This window comes from Strix aluco, chromosome 6, assembly GCF_031877795.1.
Source record: "Strix aluco isolate bStrAlu1 chromosome 6, bStrAlu1.hap1, whole genome shotgun sequence".
In the NCBI taxonomy this organism is placed as follows: domain Eukaryota; kingdom Metazoa; phylum Chordata; class Aves; order Strigiformes; family Strigidae; genus Strix; species Strix aluco.
This window is the reverse complement of record NC_133936.1, coordinates 22831961-22846816: the sequence shown is the minus strand read 5'-3', so window position 1 is coordinate 22846816 and position 14856 is coordinate 22831961. Positions and strand designations below refer to the sequence as shown.

The 14856-nt window shown below is 42.8% G+C and overlaps 1 protein-coding gene across 1 annotated transcript; it reads left to right on the top strand.

The window, feature by feature from the left end:
- Nucleotides 1–809: 809 nt before the first annotated feature.
- On the top strand, nucleotides 810–9755 carry LOC141925250 (cilia- and flagella- associated protein 210-like). Its single transcript, XM_074829061.1, has 8 exons — nucleotides 810–875; nucleotides 1050–1197; nucleotides 2077–2233; nucleotides 3285–3424; nucleotides 3713–3905; nucleotides 4477–4641; nucleotides 5139–5245; nucleotides 9336–9755. The coding sequence occupies exons 2-7, from the start codon at nucleotides 1100–1102 to the stop codon at nucleotides 5238–5240; spliced, it is 855 nt and encodes a 284-aa protein (XP_074685162.1). The 5' UTR covers nucleotides 810–875; nucleotides 1050–1099; the 3' UTR covers nucleotides 5241–5245; nucleotides 9336–9755.
- The last annotated feature ends 5101 nt before the right edge of the window (nucleotides 9756–14856 follow it).

Below are 14856 nucleotides of genomic sequence, written 5' to 3'. Positions count from 1 at the left end.
ATGCTTGCCAATATTTTAGTTTGGAAAACAGGTCTTTTTTGTGCCTTCAAGTTTCTGAGCCCGGCTTCCGATAGCAACAGGCTCTGAAGAAAGCATGGGACTTTGAGCAAGGCGTGAGGCTACCCCAAAGGCAAGGTCCCTCCTGCAAACTGAGGGCCAAGCAGAGCTGGGTTTACCCCCCCTACACTGTAGAACAGCTAGATGTAAAATGGATGTACTCCTTCCCAAGTGCAGCAAGTCATCCCCTCGCGGAGTCTCTTCCAGGCAGGGCAAGGGAGGAACTTCTGGATGGAGGGGGGACACCAACCTCCTCCCTCAACCATCTCCCAGGGCCGCCAAGGGTCTTCCTCTGGGAAAACGGCGCCCAGGGCCGCCTCTTAAGGTCGGCTGACGGGGAAAGGCGAGTTTCCACAAGCCCAGCTCCAGGCAGGCCTGGCGGGAGGACGGCTATGTGAGAGACGCGGCGGCCCACAGAGCCAGGCCGAGCCGAGCCGCCACACCACCGGCCGCGCAGAGCAGAGGCAACCCCGCGGGAAGAAAAGCCACCCAGGACGGCGCAGACAGAGGCAGAGCGGGGCGTGACAGCCTCTTATCGGGTGCGGGTCGCTACAGGGAAACGGGTATTTCACGAAGCGGCTGCGGAGGGGCACGCGCGGCCTCCGCGGTGACCACCGCTGCCCGAACCGGGCCGGGGAAGGCCAGGAGGGCGCCTCAGCCGCCGGGCCGAGCCGAGCCGGACCTCCCTGCCTGAAAGAGCGGGAGGCGGCGGCCGGCAGCTCCCAGGGCGGGGCGGGGCGGGGCGGGGCGCTGTGCTGTGCCGAGCCGCTATAACAGCCGCGGCCCACAGCTTGCCGCCTTTCCCGCTGTTCCCGCCAGTAGGTAATGCCGCTCTCCCCGTCAGGGCGGGCGGGGCGGCTCGGGGCCGGGGCTCTCTCACGGGCGCCGCTCTCCGCGGCCGCCTTTGTTCCCTCTCTGGGGGCGGAAGAAAGAACCCCAACTCCCCGGGACAGCCGGGCCGTCGGTAAGGATCCGTCTTTTTCTCTCGGCAGACCTCGCCGCTTCCCAGAGAGGCGGGCGCTGGGCGCGGGGCTGGCCGGCGATGGACCGCGAGGGGCCGGATGCCGCCCGCCGGGAGGCCGAGGTGGAGCGGGGCCGGTACTTGGACCGCCGGGCCGTGGCCCGGGAGCAGCTGGCGCAGTGAGTCCGGCGGGGTCCGCCCGACGGCGGCAGCGGGACCTTCAGGCGTGGGGGGAGGGGGATTTGGGTTAAAAAACCTTTCCCCGGGCAGGCCCGTGCTGCCAGGCCCCGGCTGTGCGCCGCGCACCCCAGACGCGCCGGGGGGTTTTGGGGGCGACCCTAAGTGAGGGGGCCCCGCTGCGGGGAGCAGGGCTCCGCCCGCGCCGCCGCGGTGCCGTGCCTGGGCCTGCATGAGTCACTGCTTTTGAACCATTGTTTCCCATCATGCTGGCTCTGTGGTTGGGCTGAAAACCTGTCACCGCACCCTCTGGTTCCTCCATAACTATTCTCCAGCTTCAGAAACGCCCCTTGCTGCCAGTAGTTATGTCTGTCCTGATAAATGAAACAAGACTGTCTAGATTCTGGCACCGAGAGCAAGTGGCTTGTTGCCCTAAGGCAAAACTCTTTATTATTGCTGCTTCCCCCAGCCCAGAATCATTCACACATCCAGCTAGCACCGGCTGATGACCACGGCCATGTCTTGCACTGTGTCATGGTGCTGCCAGGAAGACAGCTAGCTGGCAAATGCCTAGCTTTTACAGGGATTGGGGTAACAGATAAACAGGCTAATCAAATTCAATCTAATATTCAAGTCCATATACTGGTCATGTTTGCTTTTGCTAGTAGAGGCTTAACCTTGCACTAGAACTGAACTTAGTCCAAAGGATTTGCAGTTACCTTTTAAAAACTGATTCTGTTTTGATTTCTGACTTTCTACTTTCGCTTGAAAGTGTCAGGTTTTTTTACTGTTAAAGTACCTGCAGATGTGCAGAATCCATATCTGTTCATTACTTCATGCAGTCCCTAGCCCATTTATTCAACTCTCTTTTTCTGATTCAGAATAAAGGAGCACAAGCATCAAGCAGATTTGGCCAAGCTAGAAAACAAAAGAGAAGGGGAACAAATACAGAGATTGAACCAATTGTACCAATTGGAAATTCAGAGAGGAAAAGAAAAGGAACAGGAGGAAAAAGTTGAACGCCAGAGGCTGCATCATGTAAGTAATAGGAAAGCAGACAGTTCAAAATGCTTGTTTCACCTTGGCTGCCTGGAGTAAAACAATAGCATTCATATATCTAAATGGGCCTACTGGCAACAGGAGGTTTGCTGACAGCTTCTGTAGCATTGGCTCATATGCCTGCCTTGCTAGTTGCAGGCCATGTCTTTCCTCTGTGCTTTTGAGAAAGGTCTCTTGGAAGTTGTAATGTGGCATCTGAGCTTTGACTGGTCTATGATGGAAAAAGTCTGCTATAGACAGCAAAGAGATTATCCTTGACTTGAGAACTGGATTCAAGTTCTACATACCTGCTCTGTTTTAAGCCCATTTTCCTTTGTCAGGAAGAGGGAGTAGTCTGAGTCTGAACATGACAGTATCTTTTTAACTTGTCTTTCCTTTTATGACTGGAGATGTTTAGAAAATTAGTCAAGACCTGTTTACCACACCTACTGTTTCCCTCCTCATGCCTGCTTGAGCAGGGAGTCTGAGGTGGAGGTACTGCAATGATTCACTGGTATGTGAGGAGAGAGTAAGAGGAGATAATTCCCAGTGAAACCCTGCTTGTTTTCTTCCTCCCATACTCCTCATCTCAGTTATACAAATCTTACCCCATTTGCCCCCAACCTTGTGTAAGCAACAAAAGCTATATATACTTATAACTGCCATTTCTACAAAATGCCTCGTGCCTTACATTTTTATGGTTCTACAGACTCTTACTGTTTGAGCCCTTCAAAGTCAGTGCTGTGTGACTGATACACAGAATAAGAGCAGTACAGCTGGAGCCAGTGGGGAAGTAGAGGAAAGAATATAACTTAAAGATACTGTTCTTGAGGCTGCAGCCACATACTAATTTTACTTTTGTGGTAGTTTGTGGTAAGTAGGTCATGAAAATTCTCTTCCATCTCTGAGTTTCTGTCTTCTATAGCTCCTCCACTGATACAACCAAAGAACTCTTACTATAGGCTAGGCCTGAAATGTTTGCTAGAGTTTTTTTCAGTTCATGTTTCCAAAAATCTCATTCTACATAAAAAGTACTTTTCCATTTAAACAGGAGTATGTAGCTGAGCAGAAAATAATTAAAGCTGAAGAGAAACAAAAAGAAGACGATGATGATGATCGGATTGAGGCTTATATTAAAGGAAAAGAAATGATGGCTGATCTGTCAAGAGAAAAAGATGCGGAGACTAATAGGTGGGTCTAGGACTACAGTTTTCAGCATTAAGATTCAAACTTGCAATTTAATTTTTTGATAAATTTTACTCTGAATTTTTATATCAGTAAAATCAGAATGTTGTGCTGCAAGCAATTTTTCTGTAATTAAAACTTGAAAAAGAAGTAGAAAGTCCAGAAGAAATGCCTACCAGTTTCACTAGTAATTGGTGCTGTCGCAGGTGGGATTGCTGGCTTTGTTAGGAGCAGTGCCTCAGGTAATCTGAGTGGATATCCTGGTATGCTATGGTAGTTCCTGTTCTTGTGCAGGCAAATACAGAAGCATAAGGACAAAGCTTTTGAACAATTAACTGCACAGATGAATGAGGTATTTAAGATTGAAGATGATCGTCTTGCTAGAGGAGCTGCAGAGGTAGAACACGAATACCAAATAAAAAACAAAGAGAAAGAAGCAAAAGAAAAGGCTGCCATTGAATCGATTGCTGAACACAGAGCCACTGTGGTAAGAAACCTAGCCTGTTCTTAATCCTCTTTCTGTCATATATACTTGTACTTCTGAATACCTTTTAGAAACACCATAGATTCTAGCAGAGCCATCTTAAGTGAGGCACACATGCAAGTTCTCACTTAGCAGCTGCCTCTCATATTTACCATCTGTAGTTTCAGAACTAACTCCTTAAAGTTGAAAGCAGTACATGTGATGATCCCCTCAAAAAATTAGAGTTGGAAGGCCCTATAGTTATTGGTAATTTGTGCAAACGTTTTCCAGACTCTCCACTTCTTACTCCAACCGAGGAGCCTGGCCCAGAGCTGGTGGCTCTGGTGCCATGCATCAGGTGTGCTTCATCAGGTCCGCTGACACCTTTCCTGGGGTCTTCTTTCCCTCTCCCACTTCCGTGTTGGGCGCACATCTGCCAGGGCTGCTGAAAACCCTGGGCTTGGACACCAGCCAGCCCCAATGACTGTGCTTATCAGAGCACTGACACAGGGCTGCTTCTGCTGAAAGACACGACTTCCAGCACAGCACCCTAGCTCCTTGGTTAACTTCTTTTTGTGTACTTCATAAAATACAGATGAAGATGAAAGTGGAAAAGGAGAGAGAGGAAAAAGCAGAGGACGAGAAGGATCGTAATCAATGGATGACAGAAGATCGGATCTACTTAGAAATGGAAAAAGCCAAGAAACAAAAACAACGTGATGCAAACATGGAAGTACAGAAAATTCAGATCCAGCAAATGGTAAATAGAAGAGCTGTACCCTGTTAACCCCTTCAGAAAGAAACATGCATCTAAACTCATAGTGCTCTGTCTCCTGGGTGGGAGAGAGCGGAAGCTTGCTGCAGGTGTGATGGGCATGTTTTGTTTGTTTTTTTACCTGTGTGCACTGCGGGTGCTGATGTTGGGGACCAGCCTCCTCTCAGAGCAGTGGAACAGAAGCCTCTTCCAGGCCAACTTGGTCTGTAATGGTTGGGGAGGATTACCTGGAAGGGCTGGTAATAAGAAAGAGATCAATCAGTAACGACAGATGACATCCCATCCTGTGTCATTATGCCATTTTTTTCAACTGTGTCACTACTGCTCTCTTGTATCATCCGAGCAGGTCACCAAAGAGCAGCAAATGCTGATGTTAGCTCAGCTATCCAATGTACCCTTTCTGTTGGGGGCTATGGCAGGGGAGAGGAGTGGGGATGGGTGATATTTGACAAGTATCAACTAACATCCTTTTTCCTCATCAGGCTGAAAAGCAGGCAAAAAAAAGGCAGGAAAAGCAAGCAGATCTGGACTATGATGCTCAGCAAGAGGCTGCTTTTTGTAACAATCGAGCATTTCAGCGATAAAGACAGTGAGTAACTGAATCAGTGCCATTACTGGATGTAACTTTTATTTTCCTGGCATCCAAGGAGGGAACAAGATGTGGGCCTCTCTTAACTAGGACAACTGCAAGAGTGGTAGGGTGTATACATATGCAGTATTACAAAAAAAATTGTGGGAGTGGGGAAGGATGATTGATGTAACACCATCCATGTTCCTCCTTGCCAAATGTACATGAGCCCCCAGCTTGTTCAGGGACTTGGCAAACACTTGGCATTGTGCAGGAGTGTTACAGCTCGCGTGCCCCTCAAAGCCCTGCCTTGGGGCAGGGCCAAGAACTCTCCTCAGAGCCAGCACAGACAGGGTATTGTCTTGGTTGGTCAGCCCTGCTGTGGTCTGGGCTGCTGGGCTGTTTTTGGACAGCAGGACGTGGCTGGGTGGAGCTGACTGGCTCTCTGCACCCATGGCAGTTAGCATGGCCCATAAGGGGCTTGTTTTGTGGAGTGAGGAAGTTGCTGCTGAGAACTTGACCCCCATGATGCATGTGTTTCAGAGGTTTTGCCCAGAATAGCTCTAGCCTGGTGTCAGGGCTGAATGCCCATTGCTGGTTGAAGCACATTCTTCCTAAGTTTCATCCAAAAGGGGTCCAGTTGGTGATTGCTCTGTAACGTGAACCAAAACGCAGTAAGTAGGAACAATCAAGAGACTTGTTTCAAAAACTCACTTCTGACAAACTAAAATGCTAATGTTACTGCACTATCAACTAAAAGGCACAGAGTTCTCTCCAATGATCTTGGAATAATTGATTTTGGAAATTACTTTTTTTTTTAAAAAAAGAGACATGGCAATTAACTTGTGAAGTAGTCTCTAAATACATTTTTTTCTTAGTTCACTAATGAAAAATTTATTTCCCTTCTCTCTGAGCCAGTGCTCCTTTTACTACTTCAAGCTTTTTTCAGCAAGCAGAAAGAATGGAAACTTCTATTAAAGCCTTTTGATCGCAGAAGCTGGAGCCTTGAGAAGAAGCATTGACCACAACAGAAGTGGTGCTGAAATCTGCAGAGCTTGATAATGCTCCAAATGCATCCCTAAGTGCATATTTGCACATTCTCACTACCATGCAATTGGTGAGTTAAATGGGTTTTTAGTCTACCTCCACAGCAGCAAGAAGCAAGGTGGACTGCAGTCTCATTGCCTACTCAGCTTCAAGAAATGCCCTGTTCCGCAGATTATGGATGTCTGCATTTGAAGTCTACAGCCTGCTTCCATGGGCCTTATCCCTTTTACTTTGAACATCTACAGAAATATCAAACTCAAGTACCAGAAAACAACTCTTCCTTTCAGTATTCTTAGAGTGAAGTAGTAATCCTGTGTAACTTTCAAGCACATTGGCTAAATATGGATTTAGTTACCCAAATTCAGCATGAAAAAAACCAGCATGAATCATGATGTCGCTTTATTCCACTGAGTTTGAGATACTTCGTGTGCTTGCTTTAAATGACTAACCCTAGTTAGTAATACTCTATAAAACTAGGTAAAATACCCCTCAAGTATTTTAAGAACATGAAGAATTACTTGAGGTTCTAAAATTTTCAGTAACAAAGTATTTTTGTAACATTTGTTTGTCTTTTACAGTTGTCTTGCATGAAAGGCAAGAATGGAAAGTTGCTTGTGGGAATAATACAGAAGACTAAAATCAGTTTGTTTATCACAGAATCGTCTAGGTTGGCAAAGACCTTGAAGATCATCTAGTCCAACCATTAGCCTAACATTGACAGTTCTCAACTACACCATATCCCTCAGCGCTATTGATATGTTGAAGAACACAGGAAGAAAAGACAGGGACTAGGCTAAGAGAACAGCTGCTTATGCAAGTAGAAGCAGTTGAAAGCTATTGAACAGACTGCGATAAACAGAGAAAGCTGGTCTTGTTGAGTCTGGCTAGGGAGACTCCTTAGGAGACTAAAGAGTGACCTAATTAACAGCCTACAGCTGCTTAAAGGGTAGTTACAAATACAGCAAAGCCACACTCTTCTTGGCAGAGTCAGGCTTTTGATAGAACAAATTGTGACATCAGGAAAACCTTCACCAGGAGCATAGTGTGATGACACTGGATCAGAATGGCCAGAGGCAGTAGAATCGCCACCTGTGAAGGCAGGAGGTTGGTCTAGCTGACCACCAGAGGTCCTTTTCAGTTACCATTTAAAGATGGTGACAAAATATAGGGAGATCAGCTGCTGCTGATAAGGGAAATTGCTGACCTGGAAGAACCCAATGCCTAGTGTCACTACTTGTATTAGTTATTAGCTGAATTTTTAATTAATAGCAAGCAAATTAGAATATGCTTTGAGAAATAATTTGACTAGTTAACTACTGTTTTTGCTCAAGAAAGCACCCTCTCAGTGTGCTGCTTCAGGAGGTTGTAGCAGATGAGAAACATAAGAGGTATTGGCCTTATTAGAAGGCCCAGGCCTTAGAAATGCAAGGCAACTCTCAGAGGGCCTGAAACAGCCCTTCAATCAAACTGCATTTTTTCCAAGCCTGTCACCCAACTCTTGAAGTAGAGCAGCAACTGAAGTTTGAACATGTGGGCCTCCAGGGCCTGACATGGTATCTGCCAGCAGTAACACAACTGGTACCTGTGTAGCTGTGGTAAGACAGGACTGTCGTCTTGGTTCTAATACAACTCCTAACTAGGAAATGAAGAGAAGCTTTCTCAAATGCCTCATATCCTAAGGGAATTTGAGTTAACTGACTGTGCAGCTCTTCACTGTGAGGTAGTGTTCCAGGTTGGAGTTACTAATTCTGTTCAGGTTCTTTTTAACATTACAGTCTGCTACTGCTCAGCTCTGAGGAAGTTTGAAGAGGACACCTACCTGGAGACAAACTACCCATGAAGAGATGGCATCATGAGCCTATTGAGGATGGACATTTTCATGTCCCAGTATGCTCCTGAAAAAGAAAAGAAAAAATTTTTTTCAAAGCTCACTGGTCATGTTAGGTCAAATAATTTGTTCTGTTCCAACAGCTAAACTATTTCAGATGCCCATTATTAACTTACACCTTTCTGGCATCTCTTGAATGGAAGAGTGCTATAACTAGTCTGTACTCTTCCTTCTTGTTCTGGCAGTGCATCCTTGTCTCTGATGCTGAATCTTCCTTCTTGTTCTGGCAGTGCATCTTTGAGAAGGAAAATTTGCTACTTATAAGTAGCTCTCAAAAAAACCTCCCAAAACAACCCCAGCACAAAAAACCTCCTTCTTTCTGAAGGCTGAGACTTAGAGGGAGTTGAAGTGAAGGCCAGAGGTGTGATGAGACCATTATGAGATGTCTTTGGAATTATCTTTAATTCTCTCTTATTTAAAATAAATGAAGTTGTGCTATGGGCTTTGTTAAACTTGTAATGCATGTAGTCATTCCCTTTACACTCCTGCTCTGCCATCGCTACAATCTTAAGCTGCTTTTTGTTTTGGTGTATCATGGCCTTTGGCATTAAGAACTAGATACTGAAATGGATACATAAATGATTCAAACCTGCCCTCTAATCTCCTAAACCACACTCTAGAAAGCAGTCTTAAAGCATAGTTGTTCATAGCTGGTTGATACTGTCTTGCATAAACCAGCATGGCATTTTCTTCTTCCCTGAGTTTATCTCCAATACGTTATTCAGAGAAATGCACAATTCTATTATGTACTGAAGGGCTTGAACATCAGAACTGCAGGTCCAATAAAATTCAACATTACATCTCTTAACATAATAGCAATTGCCCCCCTCAAAGGAATAGCACCTGGTCTTACTTTTCTATGTAAAGGGAAAATGGGGAAAGGTTAGAAAGCAGCAACATGTACTGGAAGAAGCAAGCAATAGTTACTGAGCAGAGTAGAGACAGGATCAAAGAGATGAGACTACCCAGGCCTGGGAAATGCAAATCCAGCAACTGGTGAAGTGCCATAGTGGACAAGGGAGAAACTGGACGATCTTTGGTAAAGCTTAGTATTACATTACTGCTATAGGACAAGGTTTTCTGCATTAGTTTCAATTACAACCTATCAGTGCGTATACAATTAACTGTAGTTACTATTAGAGAGTAAGACTTAAACTCTGTCTCTTTCTTCTTCAGAAACACATCTGACAACTACAGAAGTACCTACTAAGGAGTAAGAAGCTAGCCACTGCCTCCTTACAAGTTGTATGTGCCTGCAAAACCTATCAGTGCCTAACAGCTGAAGCTAACTCTGGAGCAAGTTACAAGGCATGCTATTTGCCAGAACCTGCCTGTACTCACCTTCAGCTCAAGAAACAAGTACCATAGCTACAACCATAGCTTGCAACTGTACCTGTAACTACTCTAGTTTTATTACAGAACAAAGCAGTAGATTCAGTGTCTAGGAAGTTGAGAAGTAACAACTGGAGGCAAACTATCAATTAACCAGTATTCCTCGAATAGTGCTGGGCTTCCAGGCTTAACTCAAACCTTCTGTTTCGGCTTAAAAAAATTTTACTGAGCAAATAATAAAACTGAGTAAGCTGTTTAAAAACATTTGCCTGTAACAATTTGTCTGTGTTAAGTGTATCTTTGCAATAGTTTTTTACTTTTACTTTGGAGAATGCAAAGGAAGATAGGAATACTGTCTTGAGAAAGTCGTGGCACTGGCTGAGTCTTTAATCCTTTAAGGGAAAGATGTCTGCAGCGAGACTCTGTATCTACCACTCAGGTTTCTGACTGTAAGCTGTCCTACCACAACACTGAAATTCACATCATCAAAAGGGTTGTTCATCTGTAACTATGGAAAAATGTTCTCCTTCACACGCACACAAAGACTGTTGTATTTGTGTAAGTACAAGATTGAAGTTTGCAACTAGCAAAAAAATTAGTGGTAAGACACTAGATCATCTTCATTACATAGCTGCATTTTTATGTGTTACAATATATAGATAGTGAATAGACTGTCATTGGTTGTTCTATGGTAGAAACTCTAATTCCATCTATAACTCAACAGTCATCCAATTTAGCAGGGAATAAAAATGTGACTATTCACATCTTCACTAAAAATGGCTAGATCTTGGTTTAACTGAAAAGGTAGTGTCCTGGCGTCAAATCACCATACCTCGTAAATCTGTACAAACAGTACAACCCCTTTAAAAGGCTGGAGATTGACACTCAAGCATGTTTACACACACAGGTTGCACCATATGACACAGAAGTGGGTATTATTGTAAGAAGACGCTAAGTAATACTGCAAGAAGCACACATGACAGACATACAGAATACACTAACAAATATGCAAAAAAGCATTTATTTCTGAGAAGTACTTTTAATACACAAGTTGTACATTTAATATCAAGAACTCATTCTCCCAGCTGACAACTGGATCATCTTCCCCATTGGGAACTATAAATTACAAAATGGCCAAAAGACTGAGGTTTCCAAATACTCTGCTGAATACTACATGCACAATGCTGCCTGTATAATTAACCACAATTCTTTTAGCTGGTGAAAGAAACCAGTTAGCTACTTTCTCCTACCACTGATCATAAATAGGCCTAACTTCTTTTCAATCCTTCCACCATTTCTTTTCATTAGCTATGGCTGAAGCCACACACCGACTACTTTTTATATACAGTTACAGGGATGTGTACAGGATATGAAGAAATGTCTAACTTCCTGCCAAAACCAGCAAGCTTCCTATGTGCTTTGCATGTTGCAAAATTTCAATTGAAAGTCAGGGTGCTGCATTAGTTCAGTTTATTTAGTCCTGTTATTGTTAGTGGTAGAACTTTTATGAATACAAATACAAATTTAAAACCAATCATATCCCTATTTAGCAGTTTTAAGATCCATCTTCTGAACTTACGCTAATTGCCCTATTAGTTTCATTTGAACAATGACTATGATTAAGTAAAGACACTAATTATTTAACAAAATGTACTTTTATGTAGGTTTACTATCTAAACTCACCACTTTTATTTATTCCTTTTGCGACATTTCATACTAAAATCAGAAAACTTATTTTGGTATGATAGCTTTTTCTTTTTTTTTTTTTTTTAAAAAAGCAGGTGAATATTACATTTTGCTTTTATGCAACTCAAGTTTTGTTAGAATGGTGTTCCTAATGACATGAATTGTTCAAGGGTAAGAAATAAGAATTATACTAAAAGTATGTATGCAACAAAGCGGAAAGCTAAAGTTTTATGCTAGGCAACTGCAGAATTGTATGAAATACAAATTTTGCAAAATGCAGAGTTCACAGACTTTGATGTGCATTTTCTTGAATAGTTAAATATTGCATTAGGAAAATTACTATTTTCAGCAAAAGAAGGAAAGTGCAAGTAACAGTTCTTTATATTTCTATCATGACTCTAGAAGCGTGAAGATTAATTTTGTCACTGGTATCCTCCAGGTTTAAAAAAAAAAAATTAACTCATGGCTGCTGCTAAAATACTACTGTTTTCTCACGAAGTTGTTGTTCAAGCATTGGAGAGAGAATATATAGATGATTTGAAAGAGAGGTCTTTGATAAAGCATAGTATGTCTTCTATTATAAGGAAAGTCCTAAAAGCAGGGATATACATTTTTGTCAGACAAGCAATGAATCTACTATGCCCCTAGAAAGTGTGTCAAAAAATACTTTATTTGCTTCAGTAAATCAACAACAGATCAACAGTTCCAGGAAAAGTGGCTAAAGGACTGCTTCTTCTATGTTTACATTAATCTAAAATCTACTTTCCAGACTGACATTATTACAAATTAGACATTGTTAGGGATCACTGCAAATCCTTCACGGCATCTGACAAAGACCACTGCGAGAGAAGTCTGTAGTGTGGGATTTCTAGTAGCAAGTGAGAAGTTTCAGGTTAAAATCTTGACAAACAGACAGAACAAAGGGTTAAAATGTAACCATCGCCTTTTGTTTTTTTTCTTTTCTTAAAAAAAAAAACCACTCCCAAACCAAAGCAACAATTGAAACACTATGGCTGTGTCAAAGCATTAGCAGACAGCAACATATGTTTTACAGGCAATAGTGTCTACACAACCTTACATTGTATCCACCCACCCCTGGTAAGAATTTGTGCTTCTGAGTTGATGGCAGTACCCAGAAAATCCAACATCAAATAACGGTCTCTTTCTGACAAAGTTTGGAAAGCTACCGCCAAGACTAAATTCAGCATTCCATGTATATATAGGCTGTATGGTATTAGTAAAATGTCAGTATCTATTGTCAATACAACAGAGAATGCATGTCTAACCTTTGGAAATTATTTCAGGCCTCTACATACACTTAAAATGTATGCTTACAGAGTTAGTCCAGTACTCCCTGCCCTCATTTTACCTTGAGTCTTGAGGTTCAGATTCTCTGGAGTAAGGTCAGTTCTGGGGTACAGACAGAAAAAGCTGTCCTCCAAACGTCCTACTTTTTTCCCCATTTGCAAGGACAGACCACGAGCATTGTTCTGATTATCTCTGGTACATATAACTATTGCTTTCAAATATGCTTCCAGTTCAGTTCTCTAAGCCAAAAGCTTGTGACACAGCTGTCAAAGACAGCATTGAGCTACACGGCGACTACAGCACAAGGTGGTTACTGTGAGGTGGGCACAGGAAAGCTCTGCCACTGAGGGAACAAATAGATGGAGGACAGCAAGAGCAGTAGTCGGTGACTCACACAGTGGCAAGAGCTCACTGGTGCTTGGGGACATCTTGGTGTCCCGTCCATGGGACTGTGCTTCAGTCCCACTGAATTTTCATCAGCATTCTCAATTTCCAGTTTGATAAAGAAAAGCATAAATCTGGCAAATCCTCCCTCTTACAAGTCTGCGATTGTTGTTTCAGTTTAAACAAAGTGATTGACACTAAAACAATTTACCATCAAATACGATACAGGCAAGGCATGCATGCACTCACAAAGAGATCGAGTGTATCCCACCAAGTGCAATTAAAAGTAACCAACTTCTTACAAAGTATACTAAAAACAAGAAAATGAGCTGTGCCACCAACTCAGATGAATTTTTAACGTGCTATGAAAGAATTAGAGCTCATTTAATTTATACAAATAATTTTCTGAACTGTGACAAAAAAATCCGTATGAAAGTGTATACAAGTGCATCTTTTGAAATAACCACACACAACTGCAAACTACAATTCGATCTAATGTCCCTTTCGAGATTTTAAATTAAAAACTTAGTAACATCTTTTAGCAATTTCTATGGATTGCTTTATTGCTGACTGCTTTCATTTTTTTACCCCCTCTTCTACAGCAGAGTCAATATAGTTGAGGGGTTTTTTTTGTTTGTTCACATGCTTATTTGAGCTTCAGTGGTATTGGCAAGAATATGCTCAGTAGTGCAAACATACTTCAGCAAGTTTGTGTGTCAGCTCTGTAAAAAAATAATGAAAGAACACTGCGAACAATTTTAAATGAGACTCTGAAGCACCTGGCATGCATAGCACATAAATGCACCAAGGAAGCCTTTGTCCAAGCTGCCATAAAATTCTCTTAAGCCTAATTTCCCAACTCTTTCTTACTATGGTCTCCCAAAATAGGACTACAACCTCTTCAAAGTCATACAGAGTTCAGACAGAACAGGTCCCCTATGCAAGTCTTTGGTTCACTCCTATAAGCTCTCTTTAGTAAGAGCTCTATCATCCACCCCCATGTGGGCTTGGGAAACATTTCTATAAATTCTGTGTAAAATGACCACTGCAATGCAAAATTCATACTAAAACATAGGAAAAAGTAGTTAATAGCCAAATCAGCTCCACAGCAGCTCCACTAACTACTCTGCTAAAAAGTAACACTACACACTTCTAGTTTTCTTCCCTTAGAAAGGTTGCTTAAGTTGTTCACACTCCTGTATTTTCTTTTGCTTTCAAGACATAACTGTTTGTTTTCCTTTAGAGTAACAACTGTCTGGATCACAATGTCAAGACATGCTTCAGCAATTCTGCTAATCCACTGTAGACACACACTGATTACAAAGCTGGTTATATAGCAAAAACGTTGACAAACTCCTAACAAAGACAGTAAGAAGTTACATCATAGACTCAAAGATCTGACAAAAAAAATCAACTATTAAGACAGTGTTTGTTTCGCTTCGACATGGCTTTACATTAATGCTTGTCACTTCTCTTCAGGAATTTCAAGATTTACCAGCCTTTGGTGTTTATAGTTCAGAGGACTGAAAGAAGAGTTGGAGTTTGTACCAAATCTACCCTCTCAGCCCACTACGTTAAGTTAGCACGTAGTAGCTGCTCTTTGGTGATTGCATCTATGCGGACACTCCTGCAGCAACACTAGCCAACTTCCTTCTTTTTCATATGAAGGTGTGGTGGTGAGAAAGAAACAGGGGTGGCTCCTGGAGGCAGGAGAGGAAAGCAGAAAGGGGAGGGAATTGGTTTGAGAAAGACATACATATAGTAGAGAATGAGGAGGAATTCACAGCACAGTCTTTAGAATGAGGGGATGCAGGGAGGAAGGCAAATTTTTGCATTAAAATTGAGAGCCTGTCTTAAAACATTACTTGAAATTCTGCTTCAGTTACTCCAAAAATCAGTATTGGAGAACTGGATTAGTTTTCTCATAAACTGCTAAGAAGCAGCAAGAGTAGAAAGGATTTCCTGGTTCCTTATTCTGACACCCACT